Source organism: Podarcis liolepis (genome assembly GCF_965112155.1).
Source record: "Podarcis liolepis genome assembly, chromosome: 11".
NCBI lineage: Eukaryota > Metazoa > Chordata > Lepidosauria > Squamata > Lacertidae > Podarcis > Podarcis liolepis.
This window is the reverse complement of record NC_139565.1, coordinates 16,101,894-16,129,833: the sequence shown is the minus strand read 5'-3', so window position 1 is coordinate 16,129,833 and position 27,940 is coordinate 16,101,894. Positions and strand designations below refer to the sequence as shown.

The window sequence follows — 27,940 nt, the reverse complement described above, 5'->3', positions numbered from 1 at the left end:
GGATTAATGATTTTATAGCATTTTGATATTAAAGCAACATCAAAACATGCCAAAATCACAATGGTTTGAGCGCTTCTCTTCTACCAGTGTGGTGTAGTGATTAAGAGCAATAGACTCGTAATCTGGGGAACCGGGTTTGGGTCTCCGCTCCTCCACCTGCAGCTGCTGGGTGACCTTGGGCCAGTCACACTTCTTTGAAGTCTCTCAGCCCCACTCACCTCACAGAGTGTTTTTTGTGGGGGAGGAAGGGAAAGGAGAATGTTAGCCGCTTTGAGACTCCTTCGGGTACTGATAAAGCGGGATATCAAATCCAAACTCCTCTTCTTCTACCATGTTACAGAAACAACCACTTAACAAAACAGTTAATTTACAGTGCCTGTATGTTCAGGTCAATCCATCATCAATCATTGTTTCTTACCCAGAGTGCAGTTCGCATCACAGATTGATGAGCATAAGTGTTTGCATATATATATGGATGGGGAAGGGGAAAGAGGGTTTGGCAAGATGCGTTGCCTGTGCATTCACTCACACCTGAAAAGGGGAACAACAACTAACCAGAATTCCAGTGACTGGGCAGGTAAACCAGCAACCAGGCATTTAGTGACAGCATTATAAAAATGGATTTTAGATTTTAAAAATGAAATATTGAAAATATAAGAAAGCTAGTCCAAAGGTGAGGCAGTGAGGAAAATGCGGCATGTCATTTTATCCAGTAGTGTTGTTCTTTTGTTACTTGAAGTGATCAACAATAACTGCAAATTGAGCACAGACAGACGTTCAGGGTTCAGAGATTACTTTTCCCAAAGACTGGTTGAATTCCAGCATTTTCACTTTTAACTTCTTTTGCTGTCATCTTGTTCGTGCAGGCTACCTAAAGCTTTTTCGGAAAGTGGTATATCAATGGACTTAAAACATTGTAAAAGTCCAATTCTTTCTACTCATGGCATCATGGCAAATATATATATTGTAGGCCTTTAGATGTAAAGAGAACTTGTACTCCAAGGTTTCTTAGTATGGGAGAATCTATTTTGAGAACACAACTTCTAGCATTTTACAAAGTGTGGAAGTCTTCAGCAAGCAAAGATGACAATCTTAAGATCTGAAAGAAAAAGAGAGAATCATCTTAAATTCTTGAGACTGGCTTTGAATTTGTTACATTTCAAGCAATAGGAGCTATCTTGTGTACATATTTTTGTCGTGTCTTTTGGTATAAACTTATGGGGACTCAAATTATGATGAAAGTTGTGATTCTCAAGAGTTTGTGGGCTGAGTAAGATATCTATTACCCCTGTACTTTTCGGCTCTTCTCTAACAACACAACACTATAGGTGAACGCATGGCAAAAAGTCCCCTTGTAGGCTTACTTTGAGGGAAAGTAGATACAGGACTGCAGCTCCAACATTTATAATCCAAAAAGAATGAATGCCTTTATTGTTCACTTCTTTGTCAACAGTGCTATAGCTCTAAAATTCATTTTGTGACTAGCCATACTTACTTTTACAATAACTTTGGAGGGTAGAAGTAACTTGATTGAAATTTCAATTTCCATTGGAATATACCAAGGAGAAATATAATGCAGTTTGCTTTAATTGCTTGGAAGGTCACTGCTTCTGTTTCCCTCTGCTCTAGGTGCTTGTGTTGTTCGAGATGCCACTGGGAGCATTAATGACACATTTGTTGGTGAGCTGACAAACTGTACCACTGCAGCTTGTAAGCTTAACTTTGATTTCTCCTCATGTGAAAAAGGAGGGTGTCCTTATGGGCTAATGAACAACTTCCAGGTGAGCGGTGATTTCTAACCCTGAGATGTTCAACTGCAATTGCTTAAAATGTTTTATGCACTTTGTGCATGACTTACAAAATACATGTCGATAAATCTTAATATACTGTAAAATAGGGAAGGATTGATCAGTCTTATTTCTAGTCGGTGCCAACCATGTTCATAATACCTTTTTCCATCCTGTTCACATTAATCTGTGAGGGTTTTTTTAAAAGCACCTGTACAAAGATTGGTATTTAAGTACATATTTTATTGGAGTACATTTAATCTTAAAATAGGCATTTTCATGCATTTTGAGCTGATAACGGCATCACAACAACTGGAGAAGTGCAATATCAAGATAATTACATTCCAGTCTGTGAATTAGTTCAATGTGTGCGAACTAAATCATTTGCAGAGCACATGAAATAGATTAAAAACAGTGTATCTCCCTCACTTCACTTTGTGTTCACGTGCATATGAGAAAGAGAATGTGTGACTAGTGGTCAAAAGTTTGAAATAGCGCATTTCCCCCCTCTAAATAGAAGTCTGAAGTCTGAAATTGCAATCTGTCTACAAGAATATGAATTTCACATGTGTAAAGTTCATAATCTCTAGATAAAACTGCTAAGTAGGGTCTGGTATGGTTCCAAAATGGATGGGGGGCACGTGTTGAGATTCCTGCATTGCTGGGATTGGACTAGACCCTTTCTTTACAACTCTAGGATTCCTTCTTTTTTCAAAGTGTAAACTATTTTGTATATTTAGAACCATTGTGGCTGGATGACAGGCTTTTGGAATATTTTAGAATGCTTAGTGTAAACAGTGTAAAGACATGTTCCCACTGTCATTTCTGGTCAAACAGAGACCAGAGATTCAGGCTTTTGAAACATATTAAAAATTGCAAAGAAAAGTTTGACAAAGGCAAAAGTAGGATGTTTGTAGGTCCGGCAAGCAATAATCACTCTTTTAAATTCCCTTTAATTTACTTTGTTGTCAGATTGCATCTGGTCATATTGCCTACTTCATCTCTGTTCTAGATAGTCTGAATTTGACTTCTAAGATCATTGAAAGTCATAGCCATGATAGTCTTTCATATACTTAAGTATAATAGCTCAGTTAAGATAAAGTACATAGGCCTTAAAGGGCTTTCATCTACTTACTTGGCTGAATTAGGTAACGAGTTTACCTTCTGAGATTACTTTAAATCAAAAGCAGCTGAAGCAGTTATCAGTGGCTACTCTAAAACATTAGTGGGTGCTTTGACAGAAAGATACTGCAAAGAAAGAGGCAATTTATTCAGGAGTAGTCGTGCCAGACTTTATTTAAAAACTGGTATTTGTTTAAAAGCCACAAATCTGGGTTAGCTGCATAGCTGGAACGTGCCAATCAGATTTTCAGTATTTTTAAAACCGAAGTTGGCTTTCTTCAAAGTTGTCAGTTGTATGCAGAACAGCAGTACTAGTATTATCAGTATCTTGAAAATACAGAGTTTCATTGGAAAATAAACCCCAAACTTGCAGCATGACAGTTCTGCAAAAGCACTCCAGTTCAGAGTAATGTACATAATCTACAAAGCATGGCTGCGATGCAGTTCCACCCACCTCCTTTAATGTGAGGCTTGTGCAGAAACTTCAGTGAAAGGGAGGAAGTTACGCAGTTGCTCTGATTATTGATCATATTTTCCCAAAAAAAACCTCATTGGCAGAAGAGATTTCTTCTTCAAAGCCAGTATTTAGCTGTTGCACTACATTCACTATTTACGAGAAGTAGTAAACAATGTCAGAGCTGCCAAAGTTAAGAAATAATGCACATATCATTGTTGCTTGCTTTTATTTTAAAGCATCTATGGTTTCTGGTTGCTGTCCAAAGATTTAAAAGCAACATGGTCCCTGCCTTAAGGATTAGAATACAGAACAATAAAAGATGAGGAACAAGAACTGAGCAAATTCAGACACTTAACTACAGTGGTGCCTCGCAAGACGAAATACGTTCCGCGAGTTTTTTCGTCTAGCGAATTTTTCGTCTTGCGAAGCACGGTGTCGGGAAAGTTTTGGAAAAGCTTCAAAAATCACCAAAAACCTCAAAAAAGGCTACCACACCGCGTTCTATGAGTTGCTCCTCGAAGTCAAGTCGCAACTGTATTAACGGTGTTAAGAAAAAGGAAACAAACTTGCAAGACGTTTTCGTCTTGCGAAGCAAGTCCATAGGGAAATTCGTCTTGCAAAGCAGCTCAAAAACCGCAAAACCCTTTCGTCTAGCGAGTTTTTCGTCTTGCGAGGCATTCGTCTTGCGGGGCACCACTGTATTCGTAAAGCAATGTTAGTGCCTTCTCTGAATGCTCTAATAGTTGTCATAGCACTTGAAAATTGTGCATGCTGTTTCATATTAACACAACGTTGCCACAAAGGTGTTAAAGTGTTTGAACTGCCCTTGTTAAAGTTACATTCTTATTCCAGGTAATGAGCATGGTATCAGGATTTGCACCTCTGATATCAGCTGGTATATTTTCAGCCACCCTTTCTTCAGCATTAGCATCTCTCGTCAGCGCACCTAAAATCTTCCAGGTAAGAATCTTGAGTTGTTTGTAGCAAGCCTGATCAAACTTAAATTTTGGATATATTTCCAAACATTACTTTTCTAAATCCTAAGGGTGTGATGTTTATTCACTGTTTCTCAATATACTGTTGGATTGGGCCCATAGCTAAACTAAGAAATCAAGGCTTTCAAATGTATTCTATTAACACATGTTTTTCAGTTATTTCCCGCAAATCACTGGCTGTTTTTCAGAACTTAAGGCACTCAGTTTCCATATTGAAACCAATTTGATTTAGGCTTGCATAAAGGTAACTAAATTGTAGCAAAGCTGACTTCCACTGTGCACCATCTAACTTTTCCCATGGTACCCAAGACCTCACTGAGTTAGTGATGTCTGCAGTTACTACAGTTTTTATGTTAATTACATTCTTCACATGGCATTGCATTATTCAGATTTGATGCCTTGATTTATATCTATGTGACCATAGTTTAATTGTTAACATCATCTTCTTTTTCTTCTTCTTCTAGGCTTTGTGTAAAGACAATATTTATCCTGGCTTCCTGATGTTTGCTAAAGGTTATGGGAAGAATAACGAGCCTTTACGAGGATATCTGCTGACCTTCTTGATTGCTCTTGGATTCATATTAATTGGTTGGTTAATACACCATTCTAAAAAGAGGGATATTTCTCTGTGGTATAAGTTTATCTGGAGCATCTAATATGGTCTATGTTGTCTAATCCCATGTAATAATTATCTGGTTCACTATGAATAGAGGATACATAACCTGTTTCATGGAGAGGGAATGTACCCCCAAACCACTAATGTTGGTGGCTTCTGTTTGGGAAAACTAAGAACATATGAGCCCTGCTGAATTATCCCTATTGTCCAGCATTGTTTCCTAGAGTGGCCAACAAGCTACTATGAAAGGCCACAAGTAAAGCATGAAGGCAGTTAGCCCTTTCCTGCTGTTCTTCCCCAGCAACTGGTGATCAGAGGCACAATGCCTCTGATTCTGGAAGTAATATATATGCATCATTAATAGTAGCCATTAGTAGCCTTATCTTAAATGAATATTTTCTAATCCCTCCCAATGGCGGCCATTGCCATATTTTCTGGAAATGAATTTCCATCGTTTAAGTTATAGCATAATCTTGGAGAGGGACTGCAGAGAGCCCACAATCAAAGCAGCAATTATGTTCTTATGACAGCTATTTAGTATATAATTTAATATAATTCTCCATTTCTTTTCTTTTTTTTACAGCTGAACTGAATGTAATCGCTCCCATTATTTCCAATTTCTTCTTGGCTTCCTATGCCTTAATTAATTTCTCTGTATTCCATGCTTCTCTTGCAAAGTCTCCAGGTATGAATTTTATATTGCTTCCCTTGATCATTTGAAATCAGTGATGACAAAAGCATCTTTTTAAAATGCCTTTAATTTATAATTTAAGTAATTGCACAACATGTTGAACTGGATTTTTTTTAAAAAGGTGTAACTGTTCAGCTAACTAGATTGTGGATAGCAATCTGCATGAAAGCAACGTGAAATTTTACGATATGCACTATGGGTTGGTTTTCCTGCAATGCTAAGCCAAACTATTGCTTAGTGCAAAGACATGAGAACGAAGGTTCCTGGAGAGGAGATTGTGGCTGCTGTGCTCCTCCTCTGATCCTCCTTCCAGTGCTGTGACCCTGGATCTGTGGTTTGTCTGATTCAAAGTGGATGTCTGAACTGAAATTCACTGATCTTTGAAAGTGATTGCATGTTCCAGGTAAATAATAGGAGAATAAGGATAGTAGCAGGCCACTGAAGAAGACTAAATATTGAACCATATCTGACCATTACATTTTTAGTTTTAATTCAGTTACTGTAGTTGAATTCAATTTTCGTGTGTACATTTTTAGTTTTAATTCAGTTGAATTTAGTTCAGTTTTAATTGGCAGTGGCCTATACCTGATAAAGAAGTCCTTTCCTTACATTTCTTTGAACTGTTCATTTTATCTTACAGAATATTATCTGTATGTATACCATCTATAATTGAGTGTTTTCCCTTAACTCTGTTCCTTTCAAGTTGTGTTTTTGCTAAGGGTAGTGAAACTTTTCCCTTGGTTGCTCTCTCCAGACAAACCACAAGCGGTAAGCCCCAGGACAAATTTTGGTAGCTGCTCATGGTTTGTCTGGAGCAAGACAAACTATGAGGCCAGGTTCAGACAATATGCTAAGTCAAGCTATCACTTAGCTCATGAAACAGTGCTAAAAACTGAGATATGAAAGCTAGGAGCTAAATGGCACCTTCAAGCTAGGTTATGGTCGCAGCAATGGAATGTCTAGGCACACTTTTTTTATAACAAGGATATAAAGCTGAAAGTGAACTTCAGCAAAAATCTTAGGCTCATTTTTCACATGGTCTAGTCCTCATCTGAAGACTGCAAAAAACCAAAGACATGCTTCACCTGCCTGCCCCCCTAATATTTTTAAGAGGGTCTTAAGAGAGTGGCTGGAAGTGGGGAGGCAGAGAAAGATCCTCCCTTCCTTCCACATGGTAGTTTTAATCTGAAATCTTAGGCGGAGTACTGCGCCCAGAGCTCAGAAACTGCTTGCTCTAATGAAATTCCCTGTCTCAAAATCCGCCTGGAACAAAGGGAGTTTCGAATGCTGTCATGAAAGAGTAACAGTGGGAGGACCCAGAGGTGGAGCTCAGCAGCTGTGATCTCCTCTTCGAAGGCACAGATTTAAGCCATGGTTTAGCTTAGTGTAATGTGCAGACCAAGGCAATGTACCCCTTTTCATCCGTTGCTCTATTTTGTTGGTATTTAATCATGTGCATATCATACACATAACCAGAATGTTGGCAATTTACGTGTGTTTATTCTATTAAAATGCTGGGGGATGTGGGGGTTGTGGATCCACACTGAAGGGGAAGCTTTCTGTTTGTGCTCTTAATTTCTGTGTTTGCTTTTTGAATAGGCTGGCGTCCTGCTTTTAAGTACTACAACATGTGGGTGTCTCTAGTTGGAGCAATACTTTGCTGTATAGTGATGTTTGTCATTAACTGGTGGGCAGCACTCCTCACATATGTCATCGTTCTAGGACTCTACATTTATGTAACTTACAAGAAGCCAGGTGGGTGCATGTCTAGGAGACACGAGGCCAATGACTGGATTTATGGTTTGATTCAATGCTGTTTTTAAACATATTCAGTCTACTTCATATACAGTACATGATTCCCCTCTGTTTCCCTTCAGTGCTATTTAAGAAAAGAAAATTGACTAGGCTCTGTAAATTGTATTAACTTTGTTTAAAAGGTGACAGGGAAAGCGGTAGATATTCAGAAAGTGTTTGAGCTTGGTGGCCATTTTCCTTAGGAAACCCTAAATATTTCTGTGACAAAAGTGGGAAAGTACAGTGTCCTTGAAAGAAACACTTTGACAAACTAGAAAAGGAATAGCATTAAGAAACCTATTTTGATACCTTAGTCTTTGATCTGTGTATTCTGACATGAAAGACAGTATTGGTGGTTAGGATTGAGCTGATGAGAAGGCCGGAGGCCTATTACGCCTCTGAAGTGAGCAGTCAGGACTCTACCGACTCACCTACTTTTTCATTGTCATTGCATGTCAGCAAGGGAGGTGTGGAACAAGAGAGGAAAAAACCACCCTCATATGAATCCCACTATATTCATTTAACAGTTTATTTAGGGTTGTTCTGAAGTTACAGTGCACAGAATGCACTTTCCAAGTTCAACTTACGATGATTTTAGCCCTTAAAGTGCACTGCGCTGTCCAAGGAGTGTGTAGTGTTCTTCACTTGTGTGTCTGTCTCTGTGTGTAAGGGGAGGTTTGCATGTGTAATGGGAACACTGGGGGCAAGGGAGGGGCAGACAAATCTGCGGTGCTATTGCATGTGTCCACCTTTGATGGCTATCTCTAGATCAAGAGTTACATCGAGTGCTTTACAAAAAGAAAAAAAGTTTTATTTCCCAAATTGGTTTGCATCTTTAAAATTAGAAGATGAAATAGACCTTTCCAAAGGTTATTCTCATCATTAAAATAAGGGAAGAAGCTAACACGAAGCACTAGATAATATTGGAGGTTTCTGAAATTACATGTCTGTACTTCTTATGCCACCCCCATAGGCAGCCTTGCATGTCTAGGGGTTTTTAGATGAATTAGTGTTGCTCTCAGAATTTGACCACAAAAAAGGTGGTTAGCCCATTCTGAGATAAACATTTTATATGGTTAAAGCTATAGGGTCACTTCAAAAAGTGGTCATGTGAATGCTGAATATTGCATCTGAATTGGCCCTCAGGCAAGTAATAAAAAATAGACAACTTGAATAAGTTGAAGGCTTATTACAAATTCAGAATACAAACAGTTCCTTTAAAGTAACCCATATTTCCCAAGGCTAACAAATTTCCTCAATAGGGTTTATTTTCAAATATTGCTTGATGTCTTTGTGTGACTTCATAAACTTAATTGCAGTTTTTTAAAACTTTTATAATTGGATGGTGACCTGTCATTGCTTCTATGGGGGGGGGGCACAAAAATTATTGTACATGCCAAGATCTCAAGCATACAGGAACAGAGAACTTCAGTATTAAAAGTTAATTATGTATGGGTTTTATGAACGCTCTTATATGATGAACCTCAGGGCTTTGCTATAACTGTACAACGTTTTGACTTTACCCCCGAAGGTGCACTGCTCCGTTGTCTCCCAAGACAGACGGATGCCAACAAGTGCTTCAGTAATAATTAACATTTGTCAGGTTATTAATCAGATCCCTTTTCTAAGGCAAGAGGCACAGCTGTGATGTGACCAGAAGTAGTGTGAGAGAGTGTACAAAATTGTTTGATAATTTTCTTGATCTCAAAAGACTCTATATTAAGATCTTGGGTCTTAAATTTGGTGACTTCAAGCAAACCTAATGAAGTTTGCCAAATGTTCAAAATACATTATATTTGACTTTAAAAACACATTGTCACTAAATGCTAACAAAATACTTTAGGGAGCTTTAGCTACCCTCTCCCATTTTAGGAAATAATATTTCCTCCTAAACACTCCAACACTGAAACAACTAGACTTAATCTAGATAACTTGGCTGCTCCCTTCCAAACTGTTTGTGATTTTAGCTCAATTGCCAAGGTAGCAGTACAAATAGTGTCACTAAAATGTCACATTTTGTGTTCATTCTGAAATAAGACTGAGGCACGTTTGCCTCAGTTGACCTCTTCTGTCTCAACGAAAAACCATTCTTTTTACAGATGTAAATTGGGGGTCTTCAACTCAAGCCTTGACTTACCTAAATGCATTGCAGCATGCTGTTCGCCTTACTGGTGTGGAAGACCACGTGAAAAACTTCAGGTAAAACCAATAGATGTTTGACAATACAGTTGAACTTTTGAGATACAAGTATAACTATCAGTGAAACAGTGCAGACCGTTGAAATAGAGTGTTCTGAAAGTGAGGACCAATTTATAGCTCTTGTCTAGTAAGCACGGAAAGTGGTTTCACACAGCTTTTGGTGTATTCTAATCTGCTTGCACTATTGCAACAACTTTTCTGGAGGCATGCTTTGCAGTAGTAACAGGGCAGAAAGAAGCTTGTCTGTAATGTTTTTTTCCTTTGAGCTAATGTTATTCAGCATCAATATCATGGCATCATGAGCTAATTCCCCGATATTTTATGCAGCCAACATTTATTCTCCCCCCCCCCCTTTCCTTTGTCTACTGCCCTTCATCCAAGGATCACAGGGCAATTTACGACAAAAAAGGCAAAAAACCCACATAAGATAGAAAGAGAAACAAAAGAAACAACATTGGTATTTAAGTATCTAGCTTATTAACATATGTGATTGGGTTCCTGTAAGAAATGATTGCACACACCAATTTTTCTCTTTAATCTAAAACTAGGCCACAATGCCTTGTAATGAGTGGTGCTCCAAGCTCACGTCCGGCTTTGCTTCATCTAGTACATGCCTTCACCAAGAATGTAGGATTGATGATCTGCGGTCACATACATATGGTAAGTCTGTGAATAATAAATTTCCTCTTACACCATAGCACTTGGAAAACAATCTATATTTGTGTAATAAGTAGTATGCAAGCATACAGATAAAATGATGTGTCAAGAGGAAAAGCTGAGATTTGCTAGGTTATTGGGGTACGCTTTGGGGAAAGCTGTGCCTATAGAAGAGCGCTGGATTCATAAAAATACCATAATACAAGAAAATACTTGAAACGTAGAAGTATTAGGTTGGGATATTATTGATAATGTACTGCATGTACTGTATTGGCCCGAATATAAGCCACACTCCTCCCACCCCCAAAAAAATTCTGACTGAAAAGTTCAAGTGTGGCTTATATTTGGAGACGAGCGCCGGTGCCCCCTGTTCAGTGCGGTAGTGCCAGGAGATGGGCACACAGCGCGCTCGGAGCCAGGCACCGGCTTGGGGAGTGGGCTGCCAAGCGCTCCCCGTTCAGGGCGGTAGTGCCGGGAGGCAGGCCACACCCGCAAATAAGCCTTGAATTTTAAAGGTGCGGCTTATAGTCAGCCCAATGCGGTATGTGCATGTATATATGTATCCGTGGAAGGTGGTGGGTGAATTGCACAAATAATTGATAAGAAGTAAATTGGTCGTGCCCAACAAATACCTAAACTTTAAAGTACTAAATAGGGTCTTTTCTGCAGCTAGCAGTATGAAGATTTAAAATAAAGTGTATCCTCTAATTTGAAAGTAGCAGAATTGAATATTTTTAAAGTTCTGGTTCATTGTCAGGGTACTGATTCTGATATGTTATGTGGTAACTGGTCTAAGCGATAACATGTCATTTGAACTGGCCACACTAAAAGAGCCCATCTGTTTTTCTCAGTAAGAAATCCTCACTTAAAGATGTCATCCAAAACTTGCTTCCGTGTCTTTTTAATTGTGTGCTCCCCTCCCCACACTTTTTTCATAGGGCCCTCGCAGGCAGGCCATGAAGGAATTGTCAACAGACCTGCCCAGGTACCAGCGGTGGCTTATTAAAAATAAAATGAAAGCCTTTTATGCTCCAGTGCATGCAGAGGATTTGAGAGATGGTGCGCAATACCTAATGCAGGTAAATGGTCATATAAAGTGAGGAGTTCTGTTCTGCTTCGTGATCTGCTCTGAACATTGTATTTTTAGCTGCATTGTACACACCACAATTTAATAAATATATAATTCAATTTTGCAAAGTAACAAAGTTGTCCAGTGGAGAAAGGTTGTCAGAAATTGATCACATCCTGGGATTCTAGGTTTGAAAGCAAGGCTAAAACATTCCAGGCATTGGGAAGTTTTTTTTAAAAAAAGGGTGGAGACCTTGCCCTCTCTAATCCCCGTAGAAAAGCAGGGCTCTTGCAACCCAGTTCTCTGTTAACCTTTTTCCTGTTTGATTGGAGATAATTCTAAAGGTTTCTGACCCTCACAATTCATGGGGTAGAGGTCTTTCATCCTCCCACTGCCATGTGGACCAAGGAGACGTATTAATTGTTGGCATTCGCTTCTTCCCCGTTGGGAAAAAATGAGAGGGAAACTTTAAAAAAAAAAGGATTGGGGGAGCATGCTGCTCTAACTTCCTCCTCGCTAATGAGTTTAGTAGGGCTTCGGGTAAAGCAGTTAAACCAGCTTCAATTCCCCACTCCTTGCAGTTGGTTTGCAACATGAATGCAGTTCTCTATTAGAAAGCAACATAATGGTTTTCACATCAGTAGCAGGCACATGTCCTGTCCAAGGAGATGGGAATACTGGGTTGATAGCTAGACAGTTTGATGGCCCAGATCCTTATGGTGTGGGTGCTGCCAGTCAGGAAAAATCACCAACAGTGAGGGTTTGTAATATTCACGAAGGCACGCAGGTTTTGAGTTAGTGCCCTATAGGGAAGAAGGAAACTGTCACCCGAAGAAAAGAATAGGACTATATTTGCTCGCAAGGCCAGTTTTCTTATCCCAGCCATTTATCTAATGGTAAAGACTACATTCAGATGTAGCCACAGCTGTCATAGGATCTCCAACAGGTCTAGATTATTACTATATTATTATATTACTAGATAGGGCAGGAAAATGATGTTCTCTCCTACTCATCTCCCCCTGCCACTTTCATCACTAGAATAGAAAGGAAATTCCCATTTTTCATGTAGCTTACCTTTTTTTTACAGACATAGATATAACCTCCCTAAGATTTAAGTAGTTTTTTTGTTGTTAGGCTGCAGGTTTGGGACGAATGAAACCAAACACGCTTGTTCTTGGATTTAAGAAAGATTGGCAATCGGCTGACATGAACGATGTCGACACCTACATCAACTTATTACAGTGAGTAGAAGGTTAACCATATACCTGACTGTGAAGATGCAGCTCTCGTAGTCCAGTGCATATACCAGTTGTCCTGATTCATGTATCATCACCCTTTTCAGACCCAGAACCCACTTTTAACCCAAACATGCATTTGGGGACTCATTTCTTTAATCTTTTAATATATATTTGCCTGGTAGTAGTGCTCTTGTTGCGACCCAGGTTGAATCAGGCCACGGCTCACTAGTGAGTCCTGAGCCAGCACCTGATAGTGCCTAGTTTAGCACTATTTTCAGGAAAAAATTGTAAGCAGCTATTCCATTTCAGCAAGGACAGAAGCATGCACCCATTTTCATGACCACGTTTTACAGCCCAAATCTGAATATGTTACAATACCGTAACATTCTTATTCCAGGTGGGATCCCATTGCCATCAAAGCAAAATGGTGCCAAAAGAGATGTTGATTTTGGCAATGGGCAGCCCATGAACAAAGGAAGAGACAGAAGTTGGGGGGTTACTCTAAAAGGGCTGCATGCCTGCCAGAATTATTCACATGCAGGCATCCACTGCCATCTTAGCTTAAATTGGTTCATTAATCACTTTGTAGGAACAGCGTGGTCATTTTGGGAGCTGGAATGACCTTTTGAGATTCTTTCTGTCTGGTTTTGCTGACCAGAGTACTTGTCCTTACAGCTGAAGTTAATCGCTTGATATTTGGAAGCTTATATATTTCCCCAAAATGTGTTTATTCTATTACAGCGATGCCTTTGACGTTCAGTATGGAGTAGTAGTTATCCGTCTGAGGGAAGGTCTGGATATTTCTCACCTTCAGGGGCAAGGTAACCCTTACTTAATGCTGTCCATCATGAATTAATCTCTGGTCTTTGGGAGAAATTAGCAAATTATACCTGGGACAAAAGTATATTGAGTGTCCCATTCCTTCTGATTCTAGCCTCGCTTTGTGTTAAGTGCCTGATGAAGTAACAACTGATTACTTCAGTAAGTGCTCCATTAAAGTGTCGGGGGGGGGGGTGTTCTTAAATAATTTCTAGTCGCCAGGTGAACATCATTCTTTTTCCCATTTACATGCAAGAACAAAATATACTTTAATCCAGTTACATGAACTTGGCTGAGCCAAAGCACAGCTTTAGGTTTGTCAACAAAGTGGTGGTGGTCTTGTGACGTATGGTGTTTAAAGTTTTGCAAAACCATAGTACTGTATTTTTTGCCCTATAGGACGCACTTTTCCCCCTCCAAAAATGAAGGGGTAATGTGTGTGCGTCCTATGGGGCAAATGCAGGCTTTCGCTGAAGCCTGGAGAGCGAGAGGGGTCAGTCTCGCTCTCCAGGCTTCAGGAAGCTATCCGCAAGCCTGGGGAGCCCGGCGGGAGTTCCCGCTGGGCTCCCAAGGCTTGCGGATAGCAGCCTGTTCTGGGGGCTGGGGGGGAATATTTTTTTCCCCTTTATCCCCCCCCCAAAAAAAAACTAGGTACGCCCTATGGGGTGAAAAATACGGTATATTTTCCCTTGTCCTTGCTTGAACTTATTCCCGACCATTTCTCCTTATGAGTTGTCTCCCAGCTTGTAAACTAATTTGCAAAAATGCTGAATAGTATATCTTTCATATTCACAGAAGAATTATTGTCGTCCCAAGAAAAATCACCAGTAACCAAAGACATTATAGTAAATGTGGACTATAGCAAGAAGACTGAGACAGTAACGTCCAAGCCTGTGAGTGAAAAAGCTCCTATTCATAAAGGTAACATTTTACTTAATGAATTTTTGTTGGCATCAATGCAAAAATCATAATAGTCCTCCTTTATAAACTTCAAAGTCAGATTTGCAATCCAGAGTTTTGCATGGGTAGTTCATCATGTGTCACTGCAAGATATTTTAAGCTTGTGGGAGTCTCACTTTAGGGGTCCAACTTTTTTTGGTGTTTCGGTCACTAGCAAGAATATTGCCACACAACAAGGATGGCCCATTGAAAGACTATCTTACTACTTCATCTCTTTGGCAAGCTATTTTTTAAACCCCAGTGTGTAAGACAGCATCCTGGAGCATTGAGCCACAACAGCATACATGTCTTTCCTAAGCTGATAGCCACGGGATCAAAGATTAGCCCTTTAGTAGTAAACGTGTACAGAAATTTTGGTCATGGTATTTGAACAATGTTATGTGTTTGACTTTTATTTTTCAAAACTTCTTAGAACTTCTTTTTACCATCAACTGTTGCAAAGCTTTTGTTAAATAATTGCTCTTATAGATGCTTTAAGCACTTCACAAGTGGTGCATCTTGTCTTGAGGAGAAGCTATGGGACTAACTGTTGATATCATTCCCATCTCTTCCCCACCCCAAATATCTGTTAGGGAAATGTTTAAATTGCAGCAAGCATCTCTATTTTCTAACCCAAACCCTTTTGAGAGTGAAAAGGGATCTTAAATGGAAAAAAATGCTAATAGTGTAGCTACTTTTAATATGTGGTAGAACTTTGTGTGTGTCTTAAATAAAGTGGTATGTTAACATGCTAATCACTTACATTCATGAACACAATTGCTTTGAATTCATTCATTGTTTGGCTTTTCATGCTGCATCCTAAAAAGAATGAAGAGTCCACATTTTTATTAATACTGCAAAATAACCTTTTAATCCCCCCTTTTAAACCTTATCCAGAAGACGACGACGATGGCAAGACTCCAACACAGCCACTTTTGAAAAAAGGCAGGCCATTTTTCCATATTTTGTTTTCAATCAATTTTTTTCATGCTGTAAACATCAGTTTATAATTTCTCACGCTTTGTTTCATGTGTCATAACATTTTACATGTCTTCAGTAGAAGATAATAGTTTGTACTTGCTGGGCTCATGGGAACCTTGGTGGTTGGGTGAGTTTCTTGGACAAGATATGTTTTTGGGATGGGGAAAGAATTGGAACATAATGCTGTCTTAAATATTAGAGGTTGTCTTCAGCTGCAGCCAGGTGAGAGAGTGCCCATAGATGACTTCTGGTGCATATATATATAATGTGGTATCTTTAGTTAAATATTGCAAGGCATCCTCACTCTCTTAATGGAGAGCTCCTTTTCAAGGTTCCTGCCAGACAATAGTGTCTTCCTCCTGGGATACCAATAGTTCGGAGGGGCTGAAAAAGGCCAAACTACTCTCCAAGACCACCTTAATCTTCCTTCCCTATTTTCCCAACCGACACATAATATTGTGTGATTCTTGGAGGCTACTGAGCATGTTCATTGGGCTATTTTAATTTTTGGTAGGCAGGTACCTCTTGATTTTTTTATTTTTAACAAAACCAGTTTGTACTTCTTTATACCTCCGGTATAACGAGCATGGTGACACCTCCTTCTTGTTTCTCAGTGGCTCCAGCCCCCTTGGCAATGAACCACTATTGAGACAAATGATTATATTCACTGCTGAACTTCAGAGTGGTTTGGGAGCTAAGCTGGTGCGGATGGAAAATCTGTCACTCTAGACTTTTTCTAAAAAGAGAAAAATCAATGTACAGGAGCAAAGCTGTGATAACTTTTATTTGGGTGTTTAGGCAGGGATGCCATGTGTTTTCTGCCCTTCCTAGGAGAGCAAATGCTCCTGCATCAGGTTTCATGAGGTTTGATTTAAGGCAGGCGTGGCTAACCTGTGGCCTTCCGGGTGTTGCAGGACTTTTCTATTCTTCCCTGCCTGTTGGCCATGCTGGCTGGGACTGGTAGGAGTTGACATACTAACATCTGAAACGCCCCAGCTTAGCCACCCCTGGTTAAAGGTAGGGAATGTCCTATCCCATCTCCAGTTGTATTACTTGATGGCTCTACAAATTCATAGTTGTTTTCTCATACGCTAGCATTGCTTGCCTAGCGGATCTTCCCTTCCTCTCTTCTCCTTTGCAGCCTCACATGCATCTTCAAAACCTGCTCCAAAGGGTTGCGAGGGCCGGAGGGGAGAAGAAAGGGATGTCTTGTTGCACAAGCGGAATGCCGCTCCCACAACATTGGGAGCAGAAGTAACCCTTATTCTGCATTTGGGACAGGAATAAAGTTTTGCCTTTCTTGCTTTCTTTTAAACGCCACTTCTCTATTCTACAGATCCCAAAGGTCCGGCCTTGAACATGGCTGATCAAAAATTGCTTGATGCAAGTTCTCAGTTTCAGAAGAAACAAGGGAAAAATAATATTGACGTATGGTGGCTTTTTGATGATGGGGGTAAGATGGAAGTTCTTTTTAAAATAATAATAATAATACTGCAACTAAGTAGTGTATAATTTCTGATACCGCCAAATCTTAACACGGTAACCTATGTGAGAATTCTTTATTCATGTAGGCTTGACGCTGTTGATTCCGTATCTTCTGACAACCAAAAAAAAGTGGAAAGACTGCAGGATCAGAGTGTTCATTGGTGGAAAAATAAACAGAATAGATCACGACAGAAGAGCGTAAGTTTCATTAAGTACAATTCTTTTATCATTTGGCAAGTATGGATTTGTTGATTGTTAGTTAGGAGAAATCAGTACTCTTACTTACCAGACCTAATAATTAGCAATGATTTAAAAGCTCAGTCTTATATTTAGCTATATAGCTTATTTTATTATTCCCCTTTTAAAATACTAGTTTTTTTTCTCTCCTGTGTTTCTGTTGTGAAACTTATTAAATACTGAAGGTTCTTGAGGCAAATATTTTCTACTTGTTTATAAAAGTTTACAGTGCAGTCATATGCCTCTCTGCTTAGAGAGTGGCATTTACTCCCAAGCGTAGGATTGCATCCAAACTTTTTAAATAATCTGGTGATCAGAATTTAGAACCAGCTGATAACCTCTGTAAGCATGCAAACCATTTTAGCTATCTTGACTGTACAGTTTTAATATATACATTTAACTATGCTTTAAAAATTGCTTTTAGAATGGCTACACTGCTCAGCAAATTTCGGATAGATTTCTCGGATATCACGGTTCTTGGTGATATCAATACAAAGCCAAAGAAAGAAAAGTAAGTTTCTCTCTGTGTGTGTTTGTGTGTGTGTGAGAGAGAGAGCGCATTCATTTCCTATATTTTTCAAAAAATATTATTGACAATTTACACTAGCATTTAGCTGCCACTAGCAGCTAGTGTGAGAAACATAATGAAGTTTATAAAAGTAAAAGCCACAACACTTTGTTCACTCATTTATTGTATTTTTAGGTATTTCCACCCTACCCTTCTATTGTGTATGCACTTATCATAGCTTATCGTTTTTTAAAAAAGAAATACGTTAACTTTTTGATGATTTAAGTGGCATTTTTCCTTTGAGCTTAGAGTTCTACCCATGTTCTTTGCCTCCAGTTTTTTTCCTCTGCCCCCCTTTTTTTGTTTGTGCATCTTTTCTGATTTCTGTGATGGTATGTGATTTTATGTGTTACCGTGAAAGGTTTTATAATATGTAAACATGTATGCATATGTTTGGTTTAAAGAGTTGCGTTTCTCTTATGCTGTAATTTGAAGAAACATAAATAGTAAAGAAAGTAAAAATGCAGGTGATGGAATGGAAATGAAGAAGCCTTTATAAATAATGAGCATAATTAAGAGTTGTACAGCATTCATACTCACCAGACTTTTTAAGATTCAGATGGAACTCTTGCCTAATACTCTCCTCAAACCCACAGCAATATAAATATTAAGATTTTTCTTTTGCAAATTAAATGGCTTGAACAATAGTAAAATGTTTCTGCACAAGCAGAGCGTTTATTCATTCCATTCATTAGTGTGAAGTGATTACTTTAGGGCACAATTCTCTGGTCCCAGGGGCCACAGAATTTTGTGGATTTCCCCCTCTACAGGAGCAGGCCTCCTTGTTGCAGTTCCTTCTCCGCCATTATTGGTGCAGTGGAGAAGCAAAGCAGCATGTCTTGGTTCCCTGTACATGCCCCTAGAACAGCAAAAAAGGGATGCCAACCTTGGAGCTGGCATATTGATATTCCTACTGTAGCACCCTGCTTGTGGTTAACGCTTAGCTGGAATGAAATATTCAACGCAGCAATAGAGAATTCAAAATAATAATTTATTTGTCAGACAAATAAATGAGAGGCACAGTGGTATATGGTTACCAAGCTCTGGCCTGGCCTCCTGCCATTATGGCCAGCACTTATATTCCCTTAATCCAGCCCCCTTTGCTCCTCCTTTGGCTGCCTCTGTCCAATCAGCCTGGTTGAATTTCCTATTGGCTGATTGCTATAACCAATCCTAAAAGATACACCCATATCCTCCTGTCCTTATATGGAACACAAAGAGCTATATATTGTTACATCTATAAATGACAAATAAGTAGTAATATATCTTACATGTGTCTCAACAAGGAATCTTAATTACCAGCTCACCTCTTGCCCTCCTTGCCCTATTGCCTTCTAAAACAAATGGTTAATCTTAAATTTTTATCTTAAACATATGTCAAGGATCTTGAGTTTCACATCAACATTGAAAGATCTCCTTCATTTGAAGGTTTCTAAACAAATGCCTGACAACTATATATCAGGACTGCTTGGATGGCGTCTCCTGTCTGGCAGGGGGGCTAGGCTGGTGGCTGACTTAATTTCAGGATAAATACAACTCTTACAACTATATGAAATAAGAATCTAGCATTTCTTAAATCCTTTGCATAATTACATTTAAGCCAATATTTAATACATAACATAGGTAGCCTTTTAAAAGGAATAAGGCCTTTGTAAAGTAGAAAAAGGAACTCAGTAAAAAACCGCTTCAAAAGAAGCCTCTTCAGTTTACACCCCCCCCCCTTCAGGCAGCTGCTTTTCCCATTAGCTCTTCCCAACATTTATTGCCCTTTAACTTTCTCAGTTTAAGAAAGAAACAGCTTTAAAAAAAGACTTCCCCAAAATGCTCTCTTTCTGCCAGCTAGATGCTTCTCCATTGCTCTTTAACCTTAGAAAGAAGATCTGGCTCATTTTACTGGGAGGCACATTGGTATTATTTTACTATTTACTCATTCCTAATTATGTTTATCTCTGCCTTTTTTATCTTCTGTAACATGTAGGGTCAGTGTCCTCACTCTCAGCCTGTAATTCCCCCTTTTTACGACTTTGAGAATTGTTTTCTGCTATAAATCAAGGGGCCCCTTGTCTAGGAGGAAAACATTGCCAAGGTTCTCTAAGCAGCTGGTCTTGTGCCTGGCATGAAACATTTGAAAATCTAAGCCCATTTAATTTAGGAACCTGATCAAGATATAAGCCAATATAAGCCTTGATTAAAAATGCAGTCTATATTCAGATGCCACACTACCTTCTTTGTAAGAGTTGATAAAGCAGCCTTTGAACACTTCCCAATTCAGCATCCATTCTTTGCAGTTTTATTGAGCATGAGACTTCATCTTTGGGATGTGGGTTCAAGTCCCAGGCTGGGCAAAAGATTCCCGCATGGGATTGGAACGGGTCCCTTCCAACTCTACAATTTTATGACTCTATGAAAGCCCCAATAAAATACCCATTTTATAAATCTGAAGAAAATGTTCCTATTCCTCTTTTCAAATAGCACCTCACCACACCACAACTCAGACTGCTTTTATTCAGCTGGAAACTCGAGAATTTAAAAAGCAGCTTGCATTTACGATGGAGTGAAAAAGTGAATAAAAGTTTTGCAATATGCTGGTCTGTCTATCCTACTTATATGAATTGAGTTGTGGTGGTTAAAATGCAGCTTCGTAGGAACTCATTGTATTGGCTTTTTAAAAATTCAGATAGGAATCTTTCACTTTGGTTTTCTAACATAAAGACATAATATGGCTGTTGCATAAGTGAGATGGCTTTGGATTGAGTGGCAGCACCTAGTAGTGGAAGAGGAGGGAGGGCATATTTTGCCCCTTGTTGTGTCCTCCTTCCCAAATAACCAGAGGATTTTGGCCGCTTTCTCATTAAAAGCAAAAAAGCTATTATCCTTGTTAGTTGTGTGTATGGCAATTTTGTCGCCTTACACAGGCTCTAGGTTTTTGATTTGTTCTGCACGGGAAAATTCATTCTCTTGAAACTGAGCGGAGTTGTCACAGCATTTTATGATACCGGAGGGGGACCTGCTGTCCAAAGGTGGGGAGAGTTTATCAAAAATTTAAAATCAAGTAGGAATGCCCAAGCAGCCTTGGTGTTTGCATAAAGCAAACGTGGATCCCAGTCGGTGGTTCTGTTGTGCAGCCTTTAAGTCTGTATTGTGCAGTTTAGCTTGGAATAGAGAAGTCACATTTATCTTGTTGAATTAATGTAGCATCTTAGTTGCAGGTTTCATTGTACAAATATTTCAGTTAGGAGTCTGAGGACTGATTAACTTCAGCTGTATGTTAAAATAATCTTTAGCATTGCAGCTTTTGAAGAAATGATTGAGCCATTCCGACTTCATGAAGATGATAAAGAGCAAGATGTTGCAGATAAAATGAAAGAAGATGAACCTTGGAGAATCACGGATAATGAAATTGAGCTATACAAAACAAAGGTATTTTTTGTAACTCTCTTTCCACATAGGAATATTTAAACTTCCTATAGTATTCATTTTGAGTATTCATTCCTATAGTATTCATTTTGAGTTGCTACATTGGTAAATCTACTACTTACTGATCTTTAAAAATTGCTGTTTGGGCTGTTTAAAATGTTCTCATTTTAATTGCAGAGCCAACGCCAGATTAGGTTAAACGAATTACTGAAAGAACATTCAAGCACAGCTAATCTAATTGTTATGTAAGTACTGCTTTCTGTGGTTCTTGGCATCAACACCACTATTTGGGAAAGGTTTTAATAATTTTGGTGCCTATGGAAAGATAATTGGGTTGGCTTGAGGATTGCGCAGAATGGAATTTCACAAACGGGACAGTTCTCCAAGCTATGATGCAGTGGTTGCGCTGCCTGATTAGAACATAGCAACAGACTTTCTGTGAGGCAAATACCTAGCTAGGTTTTCACAAAAATGTCCCCGTGACAGTAATTCTGCTGCAATCATGATAAGTTAGACATCACAAAGTTCTCTTAATAAACGTACATATGAAGACCCTGAATTTCTAGGTTTCCCTCTAAAAAGTAGTTACATGGTAGATAAACAAGAGATGCTTGAAAACATTTATGAATGCCTCTAACATTGGAGTTAAAGGGTCGTTGGTGCAGCAGAAATAAGTGGCAGCCATGCCGATGTAGCCAGTGATAACCATTGTTAACCTTAGAGCAGACCCGTTGAAACTGATGGACTCATCAGTAGTGGATTGAGTATGACTTAGTTGGATATCACCCATTGTGTTTGAGAGCATAATGTTGGATTGAGCAGAAACTCCTGTTCTGCAAACCTAGATGTTTTTATTTCCTTTTCCCCTGCAGTTTACAGGGTCACCATCTATACCAGGCATGGCCAAACCAGATGTTTTGAGACTACAACTCCCATCATCCCTAGCTAACAGGACCAGTGGTCAGGGATGATGGGAATTGTAGTCCCAAAACATCTGGCGGGCCAAGTTTCGCCATGCCTGATCTACACTGTTCCAGAAGGTGCCCAAATCTCTGGAATATATTTCTGGAGACATAGTAGGCTGGAAAGAGGGAGAGGGAAACAAGCATTAGAAAGAGATAGCATATTGCTTCAGCTACAGTGGCAGATAATAGAATAGTGGTAGTTTTTGAGGGTTATTGTATTTAGGATTTGCTCGTAACCTACCTTGGGGTTAGTAGCACTGAATGGTGGGATAGAATTCTTCAAATAATGAAAATCTAATTCTGTGTATGTTTGTCTGTACGCATGTGTCTTACTCTCAGATAACTCCATCCAAGATTATAGCCTTGCCTTCAATGGTAGCAAAGTAGCATATCTGACAAATTTGGAAGATAATTCTCCAAACGAGTATTGTCTGTTAATGCTACTTCTGCTTCTAATAAGCATTATTTAGCAGCAAAAATCTTTTGGGTAACAGATCGTTTTAATTACAGATAGGTAGCCGTGTTGGTCTGCCATAGTCAAAATAAAAAAATTCCTTCCAGTAGCACCTTAAAGACCAACTAAGTCCAACTGTGTATCTGAAGAAGTGTGCATGCACACGAAAGCTCATACCAAGAACTAACTTAGTTGGTCTTTAAGGTGCTACTGGAAGGAATTTTTTTAGATCGTTTTAAAATTATCTTCTGGAATAAAATATAAATGCTGGCTGTCAGTCTCAGTAATTTTGAGACATTTTGCATTAACTGATCTGGTTGTGCTGTTAACCTGACAAAATGCCCAGTTTATTCCTCTTTTGGTTATAGGAGTTTGCCAGTAGCACGAAAAAGTGCAGTATCAAGTGCACTATACATGGCGTGGATCGAAGCTCTTTCAAAGGACCTGCCACCAATTCTCCTTGTCCGTGGGAATCATCAGAGTGTTCTTACCTTCTATTCCTAAGCACTACTGCGCAGCATGTAGCTGTGAAGAAATGGTACTTCAGTGCCTAAAGTGGGAGAGACTGAGATGTTTGATTAAAATATTAACATCACACACAGGCAAAAAGTGACTACTCTTTTTCACTGTTCCACTGACTTGAAAGCACACAAGGAAAGTCACTATACTCCTAAAGTTGTGAAAGCTTCAGTTTTCTTCTAATTCTTCTGTAATTTAATCTTGCTTAATGGGGGAAGATTTCTTGCTGGACTGAAGAATGAATAAACAGGTTTTTCTTTGCTACTTGAGCGGCAGCAATAAAAGTGTTTATTTTTGATCAGCGAAAGGATTATAGATTTATAAAAGCCTTTTAGCCTTGAGGTGCCTTCTGAAGTTAACCAAATTTCATCCATATACTCTATTTTGTAAATTTATAAAGAATGTCAGTCTGCCATTGGCTAAAACTTTAGATCAAACTTCTTTTAGTTTAGACTTCCATTTTAATAAAAATGCTGCGTTCTGGTCTTCCATAGAGGTATTAGTTTTATTGTTGTATGTTTCCTATTGTTTGGAATGGTGTGTTTTGTTTTTAAAGATCTCTGTTGGATCTGAGACAAAGCTAAAAAGTGGAGCAAGTTGGCTGTAATTAAAAAAAAAACACCAAATTTGTTACGTTGATATCTAGGACTTTGTACTTTTCAATTTGTACCACTGAATAAAGCTAAAGTGTTTTGACAGAGGGTCCTCTTAGATTTCATCATATATATATATATATATATATATATATATATATATATATATATATATATATATATATTCTACTGGGCTACTTTGGCTGAAGGTTAGTGGACCAGTCCTCACTCTGTAGCTCCACTGTGAAGCTGCAGTTATGTTACATGATGATGTAAATGTCAGGCGCGTTTATGATATGCCACCTAACAGGATACTTCAATCTTTCAAGGACCATCTAAATAAAGTTAACAGTTTGTTCACCTGCTTAAATGGACCACATTTTATTAGAGGTGTCCCAAGGGCAATTTATTCAGTTGTCGGAATCTATGTTTAGTCTTGTTAAATACTCAGGTTTGATCCTCTTGACCTTATGTTTTAATTTGTACGTGATGACCTTGTGTATTCAAGAACTGCCAATTTGTGTGCCCTCAATTTGTGTGTGTGTGTGGTTTGACTGCTTTATATTTTTTTACTCGATGAATTGCTTACTGAAGAATCACTTGAGGTTTTATTCACTAGTTTGTAATAGTGCTTATGCCTATTATCTGTTAAGAGTTGCCTCAAACCCTTTCCCAGTCTCTTGGCATTAATACGAGGTAATATGGGCTAGAATGAACACCTGTAATTTGGATATTGAACATAGAGAATATGAATACACAATATTTTTTACTGTGTAAGATCAGAATAAATCAACAAATTTATTTTGGTAGTCCCAGTTACTGAGACAAGGTGATTCTTGCAGATAGTGATTAGTATTCTAGTAAATTACGACTCTCATTGTCTTACCAATGTTGTTTGTGTTCTCCCCTTTTCAGAAGTGCAATACAAGTTGGCAGCCAGGTAGAGTAAATCAATGCCAGTACCTAGTTTTCAAAGAAAAATTGAAGTCTTATAATAAGAACAGGATTTTTTTCCCCTAAAAAGCATTCCCAATGTGTAATAGCATTGATAATTACAAGTTTGCAGTGCTTATTGGTGTGACGAGGGGCATAAAATTATTCATTTAATCTGAACTTTTATTTCCATTGTTTATGTACAGACAGTAGGGCATGAACTTAGTGCTGCTATCGTGAAAAAGTGCACTGGTACACTTATTCAAAATTTTGCTATTCAGGAAAACCATTGCTTGTTATCTGTAAAAGGAACCAAATGAAAAGTCTCTTTGTGTGCTGTGTAAAAAAATCAAATTTATCTAAATATGCATATATGGATGGGAGAAAAATGTAGTCTGTAAATTAATAAAGGTTACTTCATACATGAGAATTCTCAGTACTTCACACACACATACCATACTAGACACCAAGACAACAATTGTACAATTTATTCTAACACTCCAATAAACATAATTGCAACTTGTTAGCAAGAGGCAATTTTATGATACATAGCCATTCCAATTTCTAGTTAGTATGAATTGATCTTTTCTTTTTGGCGCCATGTTTTCTTAAGTTCCAATCAGTAATGACTTGAAATAATTGTTTTCCATTGACACTCAGCAATACCATTTCTGTAGCAGAAACTTTATTTTATGAAATTAGGAAGTGTTTAGAAAGTAGCTGAAAAAAATCAATTATTTATTTGTTACGTTTGTATTAGGCTTTCCTTTTTACATAATTTGTTTTATATGCTTTTCTGTTTATTTAAAAATGAACTATGGTCTTAATTTAAGGATTGAGCTTGGTTGGTACTATTCCACAGTTTGAAAATGTCATGTCATATTTTGATAATATTGTACTGTAACTGTCACACACAATGGGTTTTCTAATGTTTTAACAACTTGAGTATTGCAGTTACTACTCTGTATTGGGGAGGGATCACTGCAATAAATGGGAGTGAATTAACTGTGGTTGCCTAAATCAGCCTATTTTTATTAATAAATTCCTTTCCTCTGGTTTTCAATACTCTTTATTTGAGCCCCACCTAACATGTAACATGTAACATGCCAGGAAGACCTAAACACTACAAGTTTTTGATATTTCATGCACTGTTTTAAAAAGTGCTTCTGTAACCTGTAGATGAAAAAAGGTTAAGTAGCATGGCAAAAACGACTATTAAAACGAATATCCAGTTGTTGCATTTGACTGTCCAATAACAGGGTAGACCAACAGTCTGGACCATTGGGATGTGGGTAGCGCTGTGGTCAAAACCACTGAGCCTCTTGGGCTTGCCAATCGGAAGATCAGCGGTTCGAATTCCCGCGATGGTGTGAGCTCCCATTGCTCTGTCCCAGCGCCTGCCGACCTAGCAGTTTGAAAGCACACCAGCGCAAGTAGATAAATAGGTACTGCTGCAGCAGGAAAGTAAATGGCGTTTCCATGTGCTCTGGCTTCCGTCACGGTGTCCCGTTGCACCAGAAGCAGTTTAGTCATGCTGGCCACATGACCTGGAAAGCTGCCTGCGCACAAACGTGGGCTCCCTCTGATTGGAAAGCAAGATGAGCACCACAACCCCATAGGCGCCTTTGACTGGACTTAACCGTCCAGGGGTCTTTTACCTTACCTACAGTCTGGACCAAAGGAGGTGGTAGAACCGACAGCAGCCCCCTATGACTTGTTTGCAAAGCAATTTGAGGACAAAACCACTTACATCCACTGGGATCTTGACTTGGCTACTGCAGCAGATTAATCTCAAGGGGTGCCCAAAGCACTATCTACAGTAATACCTCCACAAACGTCTGCCTTGTCTAGCATCCATTCCGGTGAATATCCGCGGCAAACCTGGAAGTACCGGAACAGGTTACTTCTGGGTTTGCCACTTTGCGCATGCACAGACATGGCTCTTTGCCCTGTGTATTTTTCGGCTAGCAGCCGGGGCTCTGGAACGAATCCCGGCTGCAAAACAAGGTACGACTGTAGTCCTGTTGTATTGGATGAGTTTCAGTAAGTAAGGCTTGAGGATGTAGACAAAGGGCTTGGATCAGTCAGGGTGACCGCTTTGCCTTGGACCCTTGCCCCTCTTGGCTGATTAAAAAACCAGCAGCGAGGAGACAGCTGGCTGGGCCATGCCTCCTTGTGAGAGCGGGTGGTTGGACCCTGCCTGCTTGAAGAAGGCAGTGGTAAAACAACACCTTAAGAAATTCTCCATGGATTCAGAATGCCTAAGTAATTACCAGCCAGCTCCTTGGGCAAAGTTCTTGAGTCACAGACCTGAACCAGGCACTCCTGGAAGAAACTGATTTTGTAGATCCATTTCAATCAAGAGTTTAGGCCTGGTTCACTACACTGGATGGATGGGAAGTTGCCTGATCTTGATGGGGTTTTACTCCCTCTGAAGGAACAGGAGAACTTTTGGATCCTTTGCTGTGGCTTGAGACTCAGGTGGCCTCAGTGGCGCAGATTTCCCAGCTGAACCCCTATCTGGACAGAGATAGTTCATTTCTGTTGCCTATGCCCTGATAACCTCTAGGTTAAATTACTGCCTCTGAAGTCAGTCCAGAAACTTCAGCTGGGGCAGAATTTGGTGGCTAGGTTGCTCACCGGAGCAAGATGGTTTGAGAATATCGCACCAATCCTGCCCGACTGCAGTGGTTGCAAATCAGTTTCTGGGCCTGATTCAAAGTGCTGTTTTTGACCTATAAAGCCCAAAATGGCTCAGGATACCTTAAGGACCACCTCTCCCCATATGAACGGACCCAGACCCTGTGATCATCATCCGAGTCCTTTTTGTGCAGCCTCTGCGAGAGGAGGGTGGCAACATGAGAACGGGTCTTTTCTGTGTTGGCTCCCCGTTTGTCAAGTGCTCTTCACGGGAACTCCACATTGAAGCTTCCACGGGGTTTAGGCATTGGAGGCTCATCTGGCGCCTTTATTACATATCTTTTTACATGCCAGGCAAAAACATTTCAACCAGGTGTTCAGCTGATTAACATTCTATGGCTTTTTAAATGTGTTTGTGGGAAACTGGGTTATTGGTTTGTTTTATTGAGTATGGCATTTTGTACTCCCATTTTGTATTTTTCTGTTGTGAACCGCCCTGGGATCTTCAGTTGAAGGGTATAAAAGTTTAAATAATAATAATAATTATTATTATTATTATAATTATAATAATTATAATTAGTAGTAGTAGTAGTATTCTGGATAAGCCAAGGGCATTTATAAGCCTAGTCCATATCTTGGGTTGTGTAAAGTTAATCAGAAATTAACCCCATTCAGGAACACACTCCCCGACTCCAAAATTTGGACACCTCCTCAATATCAGATGAAACTGGAGGAATATCACAGGTAGGACAAAAAGAAAATAGG

At 39.2% G+C, this 27,940-nt stretch overlaps 1 protein-coding gene across 2 annotated transcripts in view; it reads left to right on the top strand.

Moving 5' to 3' along the window:
• Positions 1–25,592, top strand: part of SLC12A2 (solute carrier family 12 member 2) — a 49,786-nt gene extending 24,194 nt beyond the window's left edge. The window contains exons 10-27 of one of the 2 annotated variants that reach the window (XM_083464411.1): positions 1,630–1,781; positions 4,219–4,326; positions 4,826–4,949; positions 5,561–5,662; positions 7,268–7,423; positions 9,562–9,661; positions 10,210–10,321; positions 11,257–11,397; positions 12,522–12,628; positions 13,367–13,446; positions 14,240–14,365; positions 15,281–15,328; positions 16,701–16,817; positions 16,936–17,047; positions 17,511–17,597; positions 20,939–21,074; positions 21,249–21,316; positions 22,859–25,592. In XM_083464411.1, coding sequence (XP_083320537.1) covers positions 1,630–1,781; positions 4,219–4,326; positions 4,826–4,949; positions 5,561–5,662; positions 7,268–7,423; positions 9,562–9,661; positions 10,210–10,321; positions 11,257–11,397; positions 12,522–12,628; positions 13,367–13,446; positions 14,240–14,365; positions 15,281–15,328; positions 16,701–16,817; positions 16,936–17,047; positions 17,511–17,597; positions 20,939–21,074; positions 21,249–21,316; positions 22,859–22,994 — 2,012 coding nt within the window. In that variant the 3' untranslated portion in view covers positions 22,995–25,592. The remainder of the gene's footprint in view (positions 1–1,629; positions 1,782–4,218; positions 4,327–4,825; positions 4,950–5,560; positions 5,663–7,267; positions 7,424–9,561; positions 9,662–10,209; positions 10,322–11,256; positions 11,398–12,521; positions 12,629–13,366; positions 13,447–14,239; positions 14,366–15,280; positions 15,329–16,700; positions 16,818–16,935; positions 17,048–17,510; positions 17,598–20,938; positions 21,075–21,248; positions 21,317–22,858) is intronic. The other variant, XM_083464412.1, reaches the window with a different exon arrangement.
• Positions 25,593–27,940: the final 2,348 nt, after the last annotated feature.